Below are 21876 nucleotides of genomic sequence, written 5' to 3'. Positions count from 1 at the left end.
ATCCAAAAGTGGACAAAAAAGTTTTTTCTTGATTGATAGACTGTAATTTATTCAAAAACAGGGTTCTACGGTGGAAAGGAATAAAAACAAATCAGCTCAACAAAGTGACTTTTGATTAGACATGATTTTATACGCATGGCAAAAATAATGCCTTTAACGGAAGAAGACGTTCAAGCAACTGTACTATCTAAAGGTTCAGATCAAAGCAGGAGTACTATTTGAAGGACAATGTGTACCACATCAAAATAAAATAAATAAATCAATTAGCAATGTGTTATTTCAAAGTGTTAATATTTAATACACATTTCAAAATGTCCATCCAGTGAAGTACAGCAAGAAGACAGTAATAGCACAACACAAAACGTATAAGCACTCATTACAGATTTAAATGATAAGATTCTATCAGCATTCTGAGGTGTTTTGAGATATTGAGCTTCAAGGTTTTTGCATTCCATATAGCAAAAGCAAGTCCCTTTCATACATGAAAAGTATATATGTGACCCTGTAAAAACCCAGCTAAAGTCATTTTTTTGATTTTCTGTTTTCTACATAAAATCTGGGGATGTAACAATAAAGGGTCTGCTGTGGCCTGGTGGTTAGAGCGTTGGGCTTGTGATCAGAAGGTTTAAATCTCAGTGCCAGCAGGTCATGACTGAAGTGCCCTTGAGCAAGACACCTTACCCCTGATTGCTCTGCAGTAATGTGACACTGTAAAAAAACGACTTGTAAGTCGCTTTGGATAAAAGCGTCTGCCAAATGAATAAATGTAAATGTAAACAATATTATCAATATCGTGTTATCGCTATAGCAATATTGTCTTAATAGTCACATGACTGTATGAAACGATAGGTCTTACGGACCTAACATAGAGAATGTTAGAAAATTGCAGAGTTTACCTTTGTCTAGGTCCATCTGGTGTTATTGGGATTTTAAGGTCATTTGACCCATCTCATACTATAACTTAATCCTCTAATCATAACTGTTGCTTAGAGGTATAAGAAACGAGGACGATTATGGCACGTTTCAAAGTTATCAATTTAAATATTGCATTATATCCTCAACTGCCAACTAGATTTTGACACTTTAGACAGAATTACACAGGGTCAAATATTATAAATGTACAATAACAAACTCCTCTCAGATTTGTGAATGAGGATTTTTGGAACCTTCTCATTCTAAAGAACATTGTCTGTCAAGTATTCACAGAAGAGATGGGTTTAAGTAGTTTTTTGAAGGTTGTGAGAGATGTGGTTGACAAGACCGCGTTAGGAAGAAAACCATCGCACAATGTAAATACGTTGTCAGAGAATTTGTGAATAACCCGATTTGTCAAAAATGTCAGATAAAACCTTATAATTTCAAGGTGACGATTTATTCACGTAGTGTTAGAAGGTTACGTTTAATCAGTAGCAGATGCAACAATCAAATATTAACTAGAAGGGATATAATATTGTATGGCAAGTCCCTCGTTGTCGTTCTCAGTGATGGTTTTGCCCATCTTTCCACTATATGTTTTAACAGGAAATAAAGCAAGTACAATTATCATAAATGCACTTTTGTTCCCATCATCAGTAAAGCAGGAGAAATATTCTATAAATATGGCAAAAGGCTGTTGTGTGTTCTTTTGCAAAGAGTCAAAACTCATTAGACAATACAAAATACAACTCCAATTGAACAGACTGCCTTTGCCTTCAAAGAAAATGCAAAAACCCTCTTTGCAGTTACATTTGTTTTATAGCAAAATGTATGTGTGCAACATTTGCATTTCCTCTTAAATGTACTGCAGAAAAAACTTCCGATAAAATACACACGAAAGCTCTGCAGTTAGTTGCAGAATGACAGCTAAACCTAAAAATCATTATTATAAGCTTGCAGTGAATTGGAACTTACTCAATAATGTTTGTTCATTTAAAAAAATAAAGTCACAGATTACCGTTCTATTTACTCATTCATTTATTTGTTAAGTAGCTGGGTATAATGCGTCCGATAATTGTGGTCAAATAAACCCTGTCAGGTCCTATAAGTATATTCTAACTCTAGAATTTACTGCATTTGACAGTCCAAAAATGTATGAATGAACCCCAGCAACTGTGCAGGACAGGACACTTGTTTAACATTTTCCATAAAACCAGTAGAGCAAGAGAGATGTAGAAACTGTGACATCACAAGTTTGTTGATAGACTATGACAAATCCTTATATCCAATGAATCCACAGAATTGCTCTCTGCTGGCATTTGCCTGCTGGCTGAATGGAGCACCTGCCTGACTTCTTGGGCCGCTGTGGATTGTATTATTTCAGCCTCAACTATCTGAAGTCCCCCTGAGAGCGAGCTCTGCGCCGACATGCTCCCTTTCTTCTCCTGGTTCTCGATGAGGACAACCCCTTGGTACTGCTGCACATCATGTTTGACTGTAGCATGCTGGGTGTCCAAGTTCTGCGTATCCACGACCAACAGGTTCTCTTGCACACCCAATAATGGGCTGGCCGTCATCAGCAGAGCAGGATGAGGATCTACAACGTAAAGGGGGTTGGTGGAGGTGTAGTACAAGGCAGGCTGTTGGATGTACAGGGTTGGCTTTCGAACCATCATTTTCTCATGGATGTACGCTCCTGTTAGAGATGCGGTGCTGACCTGCTCCACGTCTGAAGCCTGAAGGATACTGGAGGTGTTTTCTGTTTCTTGAGAATGTACAACGTTAACTTCCTTGAATGTGTTGACATTTCTGTGTGGGACAGATGGTGCCATTTTTTGGGTCACTGAGCTGGACATGTTAATATCAGTCTCCATTGTGGAGCCTGAGCAGATCTCAGCCAAAGTGTTGAACTTCAGGCCAAGGTCATCCAGAAAGGCAAGGTTGTCTTCATTCATGACACTGCAGATGTCCTCCAATGATCCCATGCAAGATTCCTGATCCTCGTAGTTGTAGATCAACAACTGGTCTCCTGTATCATGCTCCTTAGCCACACATCTTGCCTTCTGCCATAACACAAAGGACATTTAAACATTTATAAATCTTTGCAAACAATGACTCAAAGCTATTTTTAAAAATCCAACTGCAAATACTAAACAAACAGACTTATTAATGAGCATTTAGTTATGCATCTGTAAGTTTAAAGTTGCAGCGGCTCTTTGCAGCATCCTGCATGACAAAGTAAAACTTCATAAACTAAAAGCCTCATAAAACACCTTGAAACACATTTTAGACATATGTTAAGAGATATATGCTGATTGCACATTGCAGAATATATTAAAAGCATTCATACACTTTATCAATGTGTAAATTGGTTATTTTTTACTTGTGGTTGGAACAGTGCAGTCGGACAAATGTGAGGTAACCAGTTTATTTTTGGAGTGGTGATTGGTTCTTGGCCTGTAGCTTACGGATCCATGTCATTCGCTTCTCTGCATTCATCAATTAGGAAATATAAAATTTGTAAAATCCAATCACTGCACTGCAAAATACAGTACATACAAGATAAATGCGGTCTCATTATAGGTTGTATTTATTTTTTAAGGTGTGGAAATTTCGGACTCCATGTGCAACGCCTTTGGTTGCAACCTGTGGCCGCTAACTTTTGCAACCACAATGTAAATCTACGTTTGATTAATAATGTAGACGAAATTGATTCATAATTAATTCATAATCCCCTGCAGTCAGCCCCGGGATGGCAAATGGAGGTTAATCTCTACTTCCCCGAGGCAGTACTCTCTAGCACTCTGAGGCCCGATATCATCATGTGGTCTCCAGAGGGAAAGAAGATCATCCTGGCAGAGTTGACGGTAACATGGGAGAATGACTGTGAGGAAGCTGCAGAGAGGAAAAAAGGTAAATACCAACAACTCGTCCAAGACTACCAGGACAAGGGACAATTTGGCTGCTGACTGTGGAAGTTGGAGTGAGATGCCACTTAAAGAAAGCAGCCGTTTGTAGGGTGGAAGAAGTATCAGAGAGAGCCTCCTGTTGGGTCTGGCACAATAGAAAGGGCACAAGTTGGAAGCCTGGAGGAGAGGGGCAGTGACCTGGTCAGTCACTGTTGACCCACCAACTGGAGGGTGTTGGAGTTAATGGTCAAAACAACCAGAGAAGTTGGGGACCACCTGACGACCTTGCTTCCAGGCCAAGGCTTCATCCATTAGAAAAGGGTGTATGTTTGCATTGCAGATGTACTATACAATTAAACTCCCTGGGCAACCAGAGACTTCCAGGAAAGTCTGGATGGCAATCAGGGAAGGTTGATGACGCTGGAGAGACAGTTGACCTCAAGGAAAGACTGGCGGAGAAAGACTGTTGCAGCACTCGCAAAAGGGCACCAAATAAACTACAGCACCGACAAACAAGCAATACCTCCAGAGTCTCCCGAGAGGGGGGGATTAGAGACTTAACAGGACACATTCAGTGGCAACGACAAGGACAGTGACACAGACGCAGATAAGGCTCAGACGAGGGCAAGACCATGTATGGACAGTGACGGATGCATGCACACCGCTCAGATGAACCGTCTGGTGAGACGCAGGAGAACCGGAGGCAGGAAGCACACCATAATCCTAGTGATCTCTCAGTGCCGGCAATCCTCCACGATGACACAAGGAGAGCCTCCAATGCCATTCCAGAAAGCCCAGCCCCGACAACGAAGGAAATAATCAAGTGGCCCAAAATGAGTGATGGGACAGGGTGGTCCATGTCAGATGAAGATCTGGACAAAGTACTTGAAGAGGTTAAAAAGAAGACAGCCATTACCTACAATGTGGCAAATGAACAGTTTGGAACAGTGCCAAGAAGAGAGCACAAAGCAAGACAAGAAAAGCAGGACAACAGAAGAGAAAGCAAGACCAGGAAAGCAGGACAACAGAAGAGAAAGAAAGATAAAATTACTTAGGAAGGAGATTAAAACCTTGAGGAAGCAATTAAAACTGTCAAACACAGGAGAAAAGGAAGGAATAAAAGAGCTGACAGCCAGCCTCCACGAGCAGCTCATCAGAATGAGAAGAGTAGAGAGGTTCAAACAAACGCAGAAGAAGCAGGAAGCTGCACAGGCCCAGTTTATAAAGGACCCCTTCCGCTTCACCAAATCACTTCTGGGGGAGGCAAGGTCCGGGACTCTATAAAGTTCCAAAGAGGAGATGGAGCAGTCAGTTGAGGAGTCATCCAGCATACAAGAGACGATGCCTTGGAAGGAAATCAGAGGCTTACCAACGTCGACCCACCTACCACATCTCTCAGCACAGAGTGTCCATCATGCAGAGAGGTAGTCAAGCACACAAGATCTTCTTCCGCTCCAGGTCCTAGCGGTATATGGTATAAAGTATACAAAAATGCCCTAAACTCATTCGAAGGCTGTGGAAGCTTATGCTGGTAATTTGGTCCATGGGAACCATTCCACAAACTGGAGAAGGGCAGAAGTTGCTTTGGAGTACTACCCTATCCCACACAACATCCAGGGCATGATGACCAGTTACCTGAGAGACATCAAGCTACGATTCCAGTCTGCCTAAGTTTACAACAAAACGGCAGTCAGTGGAGAAGGGGATAGCGACAGGATGCTCGTTCTCCATCTTGTTCATCATGGTAATGAACCTGATCATCTCTGCAGTGAGTACAAAGTCAAGAGGGCCGAAAACCGCAGCAGGATGTCAACAACCAGTAATCAGGGCATTCATGGATGATCTTTTCGTGATAACACCAACTCCCTTGCAGGCAAGATGGGTCCTGGCAGACCCAAAAACTGTAAGGTTCGAGCTGCTTGTTCAATCCCGAACATGCAGTATGATGATTACCTGTCAGACAAGAACAGCATCTCCAGCACAGGAAAACAAGTTGAAGAAAGATCAAAGAAGATTGACAAGTCTGGCCTGCCTGGGAAAAACAAGTTCTGGATCTACCAACATTACCTGCTCCTGAGACTCATGTGGCTTCTCACTGTATACGAGGTGCTCCTATCAATTGTTGAAGAAATGGAGAGGAAGTTCAACAAGCACCTTAGAAGATGGTTGGGAATACCACCCAGCTTTACATCCTTGGGGCTCTACATAAGGTCAGGCCAGGAGTTTAAGGTCGCCAAGTGCAGACTGTCTCAGACATGTTTTTTTCCGTCAAAAGAATAACTTTAGTTACAACTCAATGCGGCAATGATAGAGCAACAATACAGGTATGACGTGTGTTGTGGAAAAACTGCTGCAAAACTCTGTTGACCAATCAAATGCAGTGGGAGAAGACTGGATCCAAGGTTGATCAATCAAAATGCAGTAGGAGGAGACTGGAACTGGATTCAATCTTGGCCACTGGAGCTATTCCCATATATCTTTGTTCCTTAACGGTTGTTCAGGTATTACCGCCAGTTCCACATAACTACATCTTTTTCTCAATCTGTCGTCCAACTCATGCAACAAAAAAAGTTGTTTGTTCCTTTCCTCAAATATGATGGATTGGACCGTTCACTGAATTAGTGCCTCTACCGGAAGCAGGAGAAGCTTTTGTTTTCCATCATTATGAAATGATATAGTGAGCTATAATTTTGCAATGATGATACGTATTGGAGTGTTTTTTTTATTAAATTAAAACCGTTAACACATTTTGAGCAAGCGACTTAGCCCATTTATTTATTATACAACTAAAACATAACATAAAATAGCTACAAATTTTTTTCAAAACATGCAAATATTATTTGTGTCCCGAGGTCAAACGATCAAATTTAATAAGGCACCAAGGTTAGCACCATCAAACAATAAATTTTCTAATGCAGAACTTCCGGCTGAAACATGCGTTTAAAATGACCGCCTGATGAAGTGATACCTCAGCCGTGATTGCGAGATAGCATTGGCTCTCATGTATTGGGTAATTACAGCAGCTTTGAATGTGAAGTGTGATTGCCTCTTGTGAGCGATTGCATCATGACGACTGAACGAGTCACAAATATTTTTGTATAAAGTCCATCTTAGGACTTTAATTTTAATCTTTAAGACATAAGTGTAGTTCATAATAAGATGATTGTACAAACGACCTATAGGGTTATATTATTTGGAGAACAGTCTCCTTTTTATGGAGGATATTATGCTGAGCATTGCATCAGGAGCGTAAGCAGGTCTAGTTCCACTATTTTCTCTGCATTTACTGCGCAGGCTGCCCAAAACAGTTTTGAATAGCAAATCGAAAATAGTCTCAAATCTTCTACGTTGTAGATATTTCTTCGATAATATATCCACACAAAAGTTTTAGAGGAGATCACAACAAGAGTCCATATACTAGCTTTAGCTGCATAAAACTGATACTCACATTAGAATAGTAGCTGGCCAAGAAAGCATCAGACAGAGCAAGCCCTTCATAGATGTTGTGCTCTTTGAACCTGTTGTCATTCATGTGTTCATCTCTTCTCTGAGCATACAGTAGCTCCTCATCAAACTGACGTGTGTGGTGATGATACGCATTACCATGCCAGTCATATCCATGGAGGGAGGACCAGTCCACTACTGCAGCATCCACAGCATCAACCATCTTCTTTGTTTCAGCTACAACTTCCACCGTCCTGCTTTTGTCTTCCATCACTGTTTTTGAAATTTGTAGGAGAGCCATTACCTGTGAGCGCATTTAATTAAAATCCGCTTTTCAGACATTTGCAAGCTCCAAAATGAACACACAACAAGCGCCAAATGGAAGTCATCGAATGTATCTTCTGTAAAGTTCTGAAATAATTTTGTGCTAAAACAAATGCCCAGTAGAGCTGCTTTTTACTTTGTAAATTGTGCTATAGACCTAAATATGAATTGCAACCATCTCGTAGCAACACCTACCTTGTCATCTCCCTGTCCTTCAGTGTTGTATGCAACAAGGTGCTCTTTTGTATCAAACGGGATGGTCTTGAAATCCCCCCAAGCTCCTACGCCACCGCAGATGCAGAAAAGTAGCAGAAGGGGAACCACTGCAAACACAATCAATGTGAATATCAGTGACTCCAAACAACAAAGACCAGTTATTCACATGCTTTTCAGCATCTGTCCAAATCCTTCATTTGAAATGAAATATGATGGCATAAGATTGTGATATGTCGAAACACGTCAGCATGTCATCTATTTGAACATCCTTCAACTTGTGATTTGTCAATTGGTTTTCTTTTTTTTAAATCACCAGTTATGTCTAAAATATTTTCACTCTTGTGCTTAGACCTTTTGCAACTTCATTTACTTTTTGATACTTGCTCATGTCAAATAAGTTGTCTTTATCGTTATTATCTTGTTAAAATTAGGAAGAGTTCAGGGGTTTCTGACAGCTAGAATGAAAGCATTATTGCTATCAGAGCAACAGTTCATGATCACAAACTTCACAGAGAGTAATGTAATACACATAACTCCTATGGCACCTCCCACAAGCTGAGCATAAGCACCACTCTTCTGAACAATGGTAACCCCAAAAATTCCACAAACTCTTCTAAATATCCAAGATAAATGAACATTCATCATTAACAAGGCTTTATCCTCTCGAAAAACTCATAAAGTAACACCAAAATTGACTGCTAAAATTAAGTCTCACGCAAAGCGTGCTGAGAACTGAAATCATTCTCAACAAATCGTCTAAAATTAACTTGGTTCAATTAAGTTATAAATGAAATATACAGTACAGCGCCTGTGGAAACCTGCAGGGCATTTATGGTCCTTTAGCTCCAACACAGTTGCCTTGAAGTTTGTCCATTCCAACATTACAGAGAATGCCACTTACAAAGGAGGAGCAACAGTCCAAGCAGCATTAGAAGAACACCAGCTGCTCCAAATGTAGAGTCCCGTTGTCTTGGCAGGCAAACTTTAGAAGCGTCACAGGCACAAACATTCACCTGAAGCACCTGCTGTTCACCACAGAACTTGCCCTGCTGGTCCCGCACCTCCACAGGCAGACGGTACACACCGGGCCAGAGTGTCACATGAGATCTGAATATTGCTGTAGTGTCTGAAAAGATACCGTTTAAATCATCAAGCACAAGACAACTTTAGCATTCATGAATGAACGTACTTCACTACTACATATAGCTTTAATACCTTACAAAATATTTAATGGACTGATACAGTGCAGGATATGTTTATACATTTGTAGTGTTGCAGTGTCCATGAATCGTTACAATCGTGTTTCTGCGGTACGAATAGTCTCTGCTAATTGGGATACCAGAAGACCTTTTCACATGGAAAACATTAAACTGCAACATAAAAGAGAGCGGCCACCACCAGGTTTCACCAGGCAGACGAACAGTGCTAACCATCATGAATCAGCCTGAAACATGATACTGCTCTTTAAGTCAGAAGTCAAACTACAGTTGTAATAAAGTTTGCTTTCATTACCGTTGACCCGCTGGACACTCCATGACCCCGGCGCGGCCACAGTAAAATCAAAGGGTTCGGCATTGGGGAATTGATCTCTGTCCACAGCTGTGACATGAACTGCATGCTCTCCATAGCAGAGGGTTTGAGAAGCACTGCTCAGGATGGGACAGTGGTCATTAAAATCCTCCACCTGAATGGCAATCGTACCTGTGGCTGTTTTAGCTGGGTGATCTGAAAGAAGAGTGTGGACCATTTATAACAATTTCCTTAATGTTCAACAAATCTAATCTTTTCAAATATTAGTGATTTTATGGTTGGACCAACCCTTCCCATAACTATTGTTTAATAAGCTCTCAGGCTGTTTTACAAGGCCCCTAATCCAGAAAATGCACGTTTGAATGTTCTTTAAACAAAACTGTGTGTCAGTTCCACCCATTAATTTTTTTTAAATCCCCAATAAACGGCAACTGTCCTTTGAAGGAGCTATTGTCATTCTCTCAGAAACCTGATGTCACATTGATTGAGCCCTCCCTATGACTGTCTCCACCCTCATCAGGGTTTTTAGAATTTGATAGTCTTATTTAATTAACACTGCATATAGGAATTTATTGTTTGTCTGATATTTGACGTGTGTTTTGACTTCCATAACCTTTTATGTTTTACTTATAGTCAATGTTTTCTTGTACAGCTGCTTTATAACAATGAAAATTTTAAAAAGCGCTATATAAATAAAGCTGACTTGACTTGACTTTTACACTGTCAGGCAGTGATTCTCATATGCTTAATGTTTAAATTCTCTTCAGTTTTGTTGTTACTGGAAGCGTAGGCTCAAACAGCCCTGCACTTTCCACTTGAAAGGGGCGGAGACCAGCAGCTCACTTGCATTTAAAGAGACACACAACAAAACAGCGTGTTTCTCCTCACAGGCAAATGGACATTTAGGGCAGAGTGTAATACAAGATCTGTGGGGTATTTTGAGCTGAAACTTCACAGACACATTCTGTGGACCCCTAAGATTTATAGTATATTTTGTGAAAGGGATAGATTTGGGGCCCAAATAGTAAGTAACATTAGATCATGAAAAAAACATTTCATGCAGTGTGTTATGTTGCCGTGTTTAAAAGTAAGCAGTCTGTGAAGTTTTAAGCCCGAAGCGAATGTATAAAGTTACTGGCTTGTAAAAAGGGAGTCGAATCTGAATCATGTAAACGAGACGTGACCCAGTCCAAGTCTCTAACCGCCGCGTATCTTTTGCTTGTTGTCTCTGAACTGTCAAATACTGTGTTTTAATGCACCTGTGTGCCCAATAAAGCCATTTCAGCTGTCAGACATTAAAACAAGAATAAAATAGTCAGTAGCTTCCACGAATGCCATGACTATATATTGTCTGATAAAATCATATACACCTACATTAAGGAGCAGTCGTTTGGGCAGTATTACTGTATTTTGTCTAATGCAGCGTACCAAGCGCATCCGTCTGCTTAACAAACCGTATATATTTACAGAAATATGTTTGTGTTTTGAGGTCTAAACAGTCAGTAAAATGTTTTGGGAAATGCTATTTGCACTCATTTATTGACAAGTCAGCTGCGCTGCTTTCTCTCATTGCATAGAGAAGAGACAGAGAACGACCATCCCAAAATGTACTTAATCTTGCAGTTTTGTCCATTTGTTTTTGATTTGTGGATGTCGATGGTTCTGAAACGATTCACAAATGTACACATATCTTATCTAATTAGACATTTATTTCACTTATAGCGTTCAGTGCGAAAGAGCCCATTCCGATACCTTTTAAAGAATAGTGTAATGGTTTGAGCCTTCATATTGAGTAAATATTTTTGGGGTGAATGCTCATGTTCATATCAAAATCATCTTTTAGAGTGAAAATATAGCTTTTTTCATGAATCTGTGAATGTTGACAGAAGCCACAGGTTCACATACCTTTGGTGATGCAGATTATATGGGCATAATAAGTGCCATTGATCAGAAACTTGGACTCAAAATCTGGTATTTTGTTAAGCCTTATATCAGCCGTCTTCTCATCAATAAGCAGCCAGTTGTCAATGTCGTATTTTTTCGCATACCTAGAAAATAAATGGAAAAGTGTGACTGTTGTATTTCTAGAGGAGAATGTTATCGCTCAGATGTTGGTCTTTCAAAGCTCAAGAGATCTGATAGAGTTCTCAGTTCAATTTAGTCTTAGATATTTAAGCTAAAACTGTTTAGGAGACATAAATCAGAAACAAGTGAGAATAGTTGTTGAAATAGACAAAGTGTACATGAGATAACACTTTGCTTTATGGTGTCCTTGTTGCAAATGTATTAACAATAGTATTAACTGTCAATTAGTTCTGGGCTTTATGACCATAAGTTTATATAAAGGTATTTTCAAGATTTAGACCGGTTTCCGGTAAATGGCGGTATTGTATTACCACATTTATACTGATTGAGAGAGGAAATACTGCATTTGATTGACTTAAAATGGCCTTTTATACGGTCAGATGGTGAGTGAATATTTACATTTACATTTAGTCATTTAGCATACGCTTTTATCCAAAGCGACTTACAAAGAGTTTGGGGAGGAATAAGTGATATGTCATAAAAGAGCAATACGTACAAAAGGTGCTAATGCAAAGTTACTTGTTTCAAAAAAAGCTAGACCACTACCTGTTGAGAGAAGAGGGTTAGTTTTTTTTCCATTTGCCTGTCAAGTATTCACAGAAGAGGTGTGTTTTAAGTAGTTTGCTGAACGCAGGGTTCTTGATGGGGTGTAGGAGTGTAGTAGGGTGTGAAAGTATGCCGGCGCAGATCCAGTGATAGTCCTGTATGCAAACATCAGTGAATATTGTGGAAAAATGCCACACTACTGCTATATAGGTTAGCAAGTACCACAAAATGATGGTGTTCATAAAGAGGTGGCACTCATGATGAAGTGAAGGAATCAGGATGCATGAGAGTTGCAGTCAAAATACAGAACACCTTAACTTGTAACTACACAATGTAAACAATCCCCTTTCCCTATAATAACTGCAAAGCCTAGACTTTTTTAACAACTGAATAGCATGCAAAGGTCAAGTCAAGTCAAGTCAGCTTTATTTATATAGCGCTTTTTACAATTTTCATTGTTACAAAGCAGCTGTACAAGAAAAAATTACTATAAGTAAAACATAAAAGGTTAAATTCAAAACACAGGTCAAATATCAGACACACAATAAATTCCTATATGCAGTGTTAAATAAGACTACCAAATTCTAGCAGCCCCCCCGGCCAGGCAAAACAGTGCAAAACAGTATGCAAACGGTGGCGAGGAACCGAAAACTCCATTGGAGGAGAAAAAAAACCTCGGAGGGAAACCAGGCCTAACCAGGGGATTCCAGTTCCCCTCTGGCAAAAACTGCAGCCTCTGCACAAGCTCAACAGTGCTTGCACAACAAGGCGAAAATAAAAAATAAATTAGATTTAAAATTATCATTAATAATCTAATAGCGACTGAAGTTTTGTAGGGACGTCACTTCCTTCGTCCAGCATTTGTCAGGTCTAGGAATGGATTGCGCCCTGCCCGCTCCGCTCTTGTAACCTTGGAACAATGAGACAAGACTGGCTGAGAGTAGAGTACTGTTCTGCACTCTTTGATGCAACAAATGCATCAGTTGTTATTGGAAGTGTCCCTGGTTCCGGTTGATCTAACTAGTGCAGCCTAGATGTTTGAAATACATATATTATGATAATCTAGTGTATGCAAGATTAAAAAGATGCGTCTTTAGTCTAGATTTAAACTGACAGAGTGTGTCCGCCTCCCGGACATTGCAGGGAAGACGGTTCCAAAGTTTAGGCGCTAGATAGGAAAAGGATCTGCCGCCTGCACTTGATTTTGAAATTCTAGGTATTACCAACTGACCTGACGCCTGAGAGCGTAGTGCACGTGATGGACTATAATACGTAAGAAGTTCTCTCAAGTAGTGAGGAGCTAAACCATGCAAGGCTTTATAGGTAATAAGCAAGATTTTAAAATTTATGCGATGCTTTATAGGTAACCAGTGCAAGGTTGACAGAACCGGGCTAATATGCTCATACTTTTTTGTACGTGTAAGAACTCGAGCTGCCGCATTTTGGACCAGTTGGAGTTTTTGTAATAGGCCTGCAGGGCAACCACCTAATAGTGCATTACAGTAATCTAGTCTTGATGTCATAAAGGCATGTATAAGCTTCTCCGCATCTGATGATGACAGCATATGACGTAATTTAGATATATTTTTAAGATGGAAAAACGCAATCTTACAGGTGTTGGCGACCTGGTTCTCAAATGACAGAGTACTATCGAATATAAAGCCAAGATTCTTAGTTGAAGATGAGGGTTTTATGGAACATCCATCAATAGTTAAACAGTATTCTTGGTTGTTACGTAGGGCGGTTTTCGGTCCGATAAGTAACACTTCAGTTTTGTCCGAGTTCAGTAATAAAAAATTGCTACTCATCCACTTTTTTATATCGACAATGCATTCCACTATTCGATGGAATTGCTGTGTTTCGTGAGGCTTCGAGGAAATATAAAGTTGCGTATCATCAGCATAGCAGTGAAAGCTTATTCCGTGTCGCTTTATTATATCTCCTAGGGGTAACATGTATAATGCGAAGAGCATAGGCCCTAGTACTGAGCCCTGTGGTACACCGTACTGGACTTGCGATTTGCGTGATACCTCATTGTTTATTTTTACATATTGGAAACGGTCGCATAAATAAGATCTAAGCCATTTCAAAGCTATTTCCTTAATACCGACATCATTTTCAAGTCTATGTAGGAGCATGCTGTGGTCAATGGTGTCGAATGCAGCACTAAGATCTAGCAGCACCAATAAGGAGATACAACCTCGGTCGGACGCCATAAACAGATCATTTGTAACTCTAATCAGAGCAGTCTCTGTACTGTGATGTGCTCTAAATCCAGACTGGAAATCTTCATTAATCTCATTCCTTTGGAGGAAGGAACATATTTGAGTTGAGACTACTTTTTCCAGAACTTTAGATAAGAAAGGTAGATTCGAAATAGGTCTATAGTTAACTAATTCTCCAGGGTCCAGATGGGGTTTTTTGACAAGGGGCCTTATAACAGCCACCTTATATGCTTTAGGCACATGTCCTAATGTCAGAGATGAGTTAATAATGCTAAGTAGAGGATCTATAATTTCTGGGAGCATCTCTTTCAGAAGATTTGTAGGTATAGGGTCTAGCATGCATGTAGTCGATTTAGATGATCTAATGATTTTCGATAGTTCATCGTGATCTATAGTTGAAAATAAACATAATTTCTCCTTAGGGGTGCTGTAGTAAGTCGGTTGTTCAGCGGGTTTCGCATCTGGTTGCATAGTTATAATTTTCTCTCGAATATCTTGGATTTTATTAGTGAAATAGTTCATAAAATCATCACTGCTATGCTGGTATACAGCATCAGAAGTCGCTGACGATTTATTTTTGGTTAATTTAGCCACTGTATCAAATAAAAACCTAGGGTTATTTTGGTTTTCTTCTATTAATGATGAAATGTAGGCGGATCGAGACGTTTTTAGGGCTTTCCTGTATTTTTTTGTACTATCCTTCCAGGCAGTACGAAATACCTCTAATTTAGTCTTCTTAAAGTTGCGCTCCATTTTTCGTGCCGCTTTCTTTAGAGCCTGAGTGTGTTCATTTTTCCACGGTGTCGGTCTGTCATTTTTAATCTTCTTTAAGCGCAAGGGAGCAACTATGTCTAGCGCTTCCGAGAAGGTGGCATTAATATTTTTAATGGTAAAGTCAAGATCTTCAACGTTATTACTCATGCTAGAGATTTGAGACAATTCAGGCAAATTATCAAGAAACGCACCTTTTGTAGTCGAAGTTATTGTTCTACAATATTTGTAACTTGGAGTTTGATTTGCCACCATTGGGTATTGAAGCAAGCATGATACCAGATAATGATCTGAGATGTCTTCGCTCTGCTGAAGGATTTTAACATCGACCACGTTTATACCGTAAGACAAAATTAAATCTAAAGTATGATTACGAAGGTGAGTAGGTCCTGACACATGTTGACTAACGCCCATGGAGTTAAGAGTGTCTTTAAAAGCCATTCCTAAAGCATCTGTATCATTATCTACATGAATGTTAAAGTCCCCAGCAACAAGGACTCTGTCTGCAGACAGTACTAGTTCTGATAAGAACCCACCAAATTCTTTAATAAAATCTGTGTGGTGCCCTGGAGGCCTATATACAATAGCCAGAATAAATTTTAAAGATGTTTTGTCCTTAGTATTAGGTATTGATGCATCAAGTACCATGACTTCAAAAGACTTGTATTTAGGATTAGACTTCTGGGAAATGCTAAAAGAGTTACGGTAAAGTGCAGCAACACCTCCCCCTCTGCCTTTTAGGCGAGGCTCGTGTTTATAATAATAATCTTGGGGGACAGACTCATTTAAAGCAATATAATCATCTGGCTTTAGCCATGTTTCTGTGAGACAGAACATGTCTATTTTATGATCTGTTATCATATCATTAACAAAAAGTGCTTTATTAGAGAGAGATCTAATATTTAGCAATCCGAGTCGTAACAGTTGATTATCTGTATTATGTTCATGTTTAGTTAGTTTAACGTTAACTAAATTACCTTTGAGAGGTTTACGCTTTATTTTATGTTTACTAATCCGGGGGACAGACACAGTCTCTATTTTATGATGTTTGGGAGAAAGTATTATCGCATGTTGTGTATTATGTGTGTTCTGCAACGTGAGACGGCAAGCAGACCGTTGGTTAAGCCATTCAGTCTGCTCCCTGACCTGGGCCCCAGTGAGTCAAGTTTTAGCATTAAGACTATGTGCCATATTTCTAGAGAGTAGAGAAGCTCCAGCCCAGGAGGGATGGAGACCATCTCTTTTCAACAGGTCAGGTCTGCCCTCAAAACTCCTCCAGTTATTTATAAAAACAATATCATAAGGTAACTTGCATACATTATTTAAGCAAATAAATTGAGAAAAAAGCTCAAAATTAACTTTTCCCTTATTAGCACCATATCTATGGGTAGCACTGCTGCTCCCAACTTCAAGAGAATGTGCACCCAGCCGAAAATGAAAACCATTGTCTGTCTCAATAGTTGAATACAAAATAGTAACAATTTTACCATTGAAACATTCCTGGTTTCCAGATCATCTTGGTTACGTATGTAACCTCGGTAAGCTCCTCTACCCTGGCTCTGCACAGTACCTGTGTGGGGAGGCTCACTGGGGTGGAAGATGTACTCCCGCTTGCCCCACGCAGTCAGCTGTAAGCAAAGGCATCCGTACCGAGGAGGTCTCGTTTAGGGAGTACCTAAGCGGCCAATGGGAGGTGTGCAGGGGGCAAACAGGACTCCCTGTGCCTGAACGCACTGCCACCAATGCGCTGGACCGCAGGGATGGAGTTGCCAACTTCCGCGGAGCGGCCTGATTAAGGTCGTCCGGGATATGGATGGCCCGCAGGGAGGAGATCGAAGATCGCTCAGCATAAGCCTCGCACGTTACGAGGAACAAAAAGGTGAATGAATGGGCATTCGCCAAGTTCATTGGCCTTTTCAAAGAGTTGGAGATGACTGGTTCTCAAGTCAAACGCCATTCTGTCAGTCTCTACAGGAAGTCGAGAGACCAACAGAAAGGGAACCTATTTTTAAATCATAAAACAACGGCTTAAATTAGATATGTGAGAGGAAATCGATCGCATCTCGCTGTCAATCCTCATCATAGCATACAGAGAAATAGTTAAAACTAGAAACACATCATGTCATATTCTTATATTGAGCAGGTTTGAGGGGAACCCGATCACTTTTTGAATATGTTTGCTTGTGAGTGAATTTAATATAACATAATTCGAACTTGCAATTGCTACACATGTGTTACAGGCATACTTTTCAACCGCGCACTCCCATTGCGACATAAACGGAATATGTAACATTACCGCTCATGCACGTGACGCATGCGAACATCTAAACGAGTAAGTTTAGCGAATGTTTACATAGAAAAATGATGATACAGTAGTGCCGCGACATAGAAAGACATAGTTTGAATGGTCATAGTGCCACAGTAAAAAGGACCCCCCTGAAATAGGGTTGCGCTGCGCCACGTTCTGCACATTGTTCAAGCTACATACACTGGTAATACGGTATATTAAAAATCCATATAATAACAAAAATACACACCGGTATTCGGTATGAACCGGTATAATGCCAAGCACTACTATCAATTATGCATAGTTACATGTAACTAACCCTAAACCAAACTCTATAGTAAGTGTTACTTAAATGTATAATTACACTGTAACACGGGAACTGTAAAATAAAGTGTAACCTTTAAGATCTTTAATAATATTGTTTGCAGACGAGACAAATCTGAGCGCAGTTTGACAAATTGTTGATACCTCTTCTCAAACTCTCATTACAGACATATCTGTCACATTTCTGACTCTGTTACTCAGAAGAAATCAAGTGTGGGTGTCCATGAGCTCTCCATTTTACTCATTGAAGTCTTGCAAAAACAACAGAGATGTTAAATAAATTTCATTTGTAATATTACTTTTCAATGGGAATGGACTCTCACCTTACATCAGTAGCAGTTAACCACGTGTCAACGTCGATAGCTGCATAGTTGGTGAGGATTTTTCTGATGTCAATAGAGGTACTGTCTTCAGACAGTGAGATGACTTTGACAGCGGGTTTGAAGCGTGGCCCCTCAGACTGGTTGACAACAACGACTTTAATGCGGTACGTTTTGCTCTGTGTTATGACCACTGATGAGTGGTACGCTGCCTTGTTGGAGATGGACACCTGCAGGTTAATTTCCTTCAGCTCTTCATAGTCCAGTTCCTTTCAGAGCAAACAAATCAAATGAAGAATGCTAGCACACGTGCTGTTGTTAATATTCTTAAGGACTTGTCTATGCACCAGAGCATTTGTTTTTCTGAGGCCAGCATATACAGTACGTAAATAGTGCATTATATGAGTGCTATATCTTAAATCAGTGTGATGCAAATGGACTGAGGAAAAAACTGGCATCCGCATACCAGTCTCCACCAGTACATACAGGTATAAAGGAAGATGGTGTGCCCATTCATTCAGGTTTTGTTCTTCGGAACCGTGCAAGGCTTATGTTTATGCCATGCAACTTAACTCTGTAAATCCAGCAAGAATAAACTTGAACAGTGCAGACTCTTCCCTTTTTCTGTGTGCAACGTTCCTAAGACCATTTTGGCAGTAGACCATACGTATAAGAGAGCTATTTCCATTTATCCATAGCATGCATTGTCTCCGGACATCATCTTTGGATTTTTGATGGGCATGATACCTGCACGGCTTGTTTGGGGTTCCAACATGCAGAAGCGTTCACAGATCTGGTATGTTCTGACTGTGATATGCCGGTGAAAGTGTTGCTGTCACGGATGTCTGTATTCTTTCTTAGCGCAGCAGCCACTCTGTTTGCTTCCCAGCCAGCTCTGGCTGTTGCTTCAGTGCAGCCATCCAGTTCGGCCAGTGGCGAGGGTGATTGGGGATTCCCATGGATGTTTATCCACTGGTGTAGTCCCGCAGACCATTCATGTCCCATAACACTTACCTGTCCTTGATGGGCAGTGCAGGACCGTCCCATTACGAGCTCATGCAGACAATGCATGACAAGGATTAGGTTTATGTCGTAGCATCAGAGGGCAATCTGCTGGTAGCAGACGTGGGAGATCCCCTAGAGCTCTGGTCTCTGGGCAGTCAAGCACAGGTCGAGGCTGATGCAGAGATGACAGCTTTGCCTGCCTGGGTATTGGGTTGCAGTGCGCTGCATTCCCCTCAAATGCTTGTGGCTGGGTGCACAGTACTTGGGTGAGTTTTCCCAGAAGTGCACAAATTTGTGGAATGTCACTGTTCGCCGCATTCCTGGCAAAGAAGTTCCAAAGCCCCGACTTCCCTCCTGGTGGAGCAGGATCAATCAGGCAGCATGATGGAAAGAACAACCAGGAGCTCCTCACCACAACTGTCTGCGTTCGGGTGGTTAGGTCCGCTTTCTCTTTCTTGATGTGCCCACAGGCACATGTGGACCTGTTGCCTCCCTGCACACCACCCATTCCTACTTTGTTACTTTCTGAGAGAGGATCCCCTCTGCATGCGTGCCTTAGTGCACAGCTGGTCAAGGTACAAGCAAAGGTACACCTCCTGACACAGGTTTTGTTCAGGGATAGGGAAGAGGAGCATTAAGTGCTGATAGTTGAGCCCCCAAAATCGATGTCCAGTACATGCCCTGCACCTCTACTTGGAACGCACAAAGAGCTCAGGAGCTCTAAGCCGCTTTTGTCTGCTTAGATTACAGCAAAAGTCGAGAGATGTCTCCTCTGAGACTGGTGCTGTAGATAGTGGATGCCATCACACTGACATATGTATTCCAAGATCTCCCGTGCCCACTCGCAGTGGCAGCTTACTGCAATGGGTGTTGCCTCCTCATGAACACTGGATCAGGGCATCCATCTAGCAGACATGTTAGGCTGCGGCCAATACATCCGCAGGGTTCCACAACCTAAATAGAGCCAGTGTCAGTTTGCGTCTTGCAGCAACAGGTAAGACTTGGGGCCGGCTGGGTGTATGCCTGATTTAACGTCTTCTTCCCTTTTCCTTAACAGAGGGAGTTAAGCTTTCCAGTGTCCTTACGGTGCTGGAGGGCTCTCTCGCAGTTAAAGAAGAAAGGCCACCTCCTGTGACAGCCGATGGTAAGAGCCGCTCATCTTCTCAATCAACGCAAAGTCTTGTTTAGCCTGTCTAGCATTTCCAAGCGTTTCTGTGTGTTTGTTCCTCCCGTGTCTTATCTTGGATTGTTTATTTAGACTGTGATTCTCTGCTGCCTGCCTCGACCTCTGCTTGCTATTGTTTCTGATTTTGGATATCCCCTGACATACCTGACGCAGTGCTCTGATCTCTGCCTGTTTGACCATTCTGTATATTAAAATACTGCATATGGATCCGAACGTCTCTGACTCCTTGTTACAGAAGACTTCGCCATACCAGGATCCAGCAGCCCGGTACCCTCTCATTACTGAGATGTCTGTTCCCACTTCAAGGTCAGCATGTCAACTTTCCAGCTCTATCATTGACCCAGTAGATCAGCTATTGCACCTTCGTCAAGGAGGCCTATCTTCTTAGGAGTATGTACAACAGTTCTGTGAGATAGTCTATCAAGTACAGTTCTATGACTAAGTTTTGTTTAAGGACTTGTTCCGTTTCAGACTCAATGACCCAATTAGGTCATGGTTACCGAGAGGGGAGTTTAATGGCAGTTTAAGGGACATCATCGACTATGCACTGATTGATGTTATGTGACTCTCTGTTCACTGTGGGAGAGGCAGAGGACAGTGTTGAAACCCCAAATAACTATTTGGGGGGGGCCAACAGTGTCAAGCGCAATTGGCAGCGGAGCTTGAAGCACCAGCGCCACTGCACGATAGGCCGCCTGCCCAGCACCACTGCACGAGATGGCCGCCAGCCCAACGATACTGCACAAGATGGCCATAAGCCCAGGGAAACTTCACAAGATGGAAGCCAGCCAAGCGCCACTGCACGAGATGGCCGCCAGCCCAGCGCCACTGCACGAGATGGTCGCATGCACAGCACCACTGCACGAGATGGCTGCCAGCCCAGAGCGACTGCACGAGATGGTCACCAACCCAGAGCCACTGCACAAGATGGTTGCCAACCCAGAGCCACTGCATGAAATGGCAGCAACAGCTGACCTTCCAGAGTCAAGTCAAGTCCGAGTCGATCTGCCAGAGACAAGTCAAGTCTGAGTCGATCTGCCAGAGTCAAGTCAAGTCCGGGTCGATTTGCCAGAGTCAAGTCAAGTCCAAGTCGATCTACCAGAGTCAAGTCAATTCCGAGCCGATCTGCCAGAGTCAGGTCAAGTCACCGCTGACCGTCCAGAGTCAGGTCAAGTCACCGCTGACTGTCCAGAGTCAGGTCAAGTCACCGCTGACTGTCCAGAGTCAGGTCAAGTCACCGCTGACTGTCTAGAGCCTCATCACGTCTCAGCTGAGCCTCCAGAGCCTCATCACGTCTCAGCTGAGCCTCCAGAGCCTCGTCACGTCTCAGCCGAGCTTCCAGAGCCTGGTCTCATCCTGTCTGTTGCGCCCAGCAATGTTCTCTCAGCCTGTTGTGTTGTGGTCAAGGAGACACAGTTATTGTGGTGGAACCTCCAGAAGTGGCGGCAACTGCCGCAGAACTTTCAGAGGTGTCAGTAGTATCCATCCATGAACTCTCATCCTGTCCTGTCACAGCTATGGAGGCAGTCTATGAACTCATTGGCTGTCCTGTTATGGCCACGGAGGCCATCCATGAACTCACGGCCTGCCCTGTCACAGCTATGGAGGCCTATTGGGAACTCTCTAACTGCCTTCTCACGGCCACGGAGGCTGCCATTAATCTGTTTATGTTGTCTGTTTCAGTCCTACCTGACCAGACTTGCTCTCCTGTGCCATCGACTTCGTTATGGTGGTCCTGTGCTCCGCTCTGGTGGGCTTCTGTCCCAGCTGCTCGATTGTGGTGATCCTC

General features: G+C 41.9%; 1 protein-coding gene across 1 annotated transcript in view; it reads right to left on the bottom strand.

Moving 5' to 3' along the window:
• Window positions 1–280: 280 nt before the first annotated feature.
• The window catches only part of dsg2l (desmoglein 2 like), a 34730-nt gene continuing 13134 nt past the window's right edge, over window positions 281–21876 (bottom strand). Inside the window, exons 8-14 of the mRNA XM_079452510.1 lie at window positions 17900–18165; window positions 11244–11386; window positions 9321–9533; window positions 8710–8934; window positions 7788–7915; window positions 7273–7572; window positions 281–2978 (exon numbers count right to left, since the gene is read on the bottom strand). Coding sequence (XP_079308636.1) covers window positions 2163–2978; window positions 7273–7572; window positions 7788–7915; window positions 8710–8934; window positions 9321–9533; window positions 11244–11386; window positions 17900–18165 — 2091 coding nt within the window. The 3' untranslated portion in view covers window positions 281–2162. The remainder of the gene's footprint in view (window positions 2979–7272; window positions 7573–7787; window positions 7916–8709; window positions 8935–9320; window positions 9534–11243; window positions 11387–17899; window positions 18166–21876) is intronic.

Source organism: Barbatula barbatula (assembly GCF_947034865.1).
Source record: "Barbatula barbatula genome assembly, chromosome: 3".
Classification (NCBI taxonomy): domain Eukaryota; kingdom Metazoa; phylum Chordata; class Actinopteri; order Cypriniformes; family Nemacheilidae; genus Barbatula; species Barbatula barbatula.
Note: the sequence above shows the minus strand (reverse complement) of the source record. Positions and strands in the feature narration are given on the sequence as shown.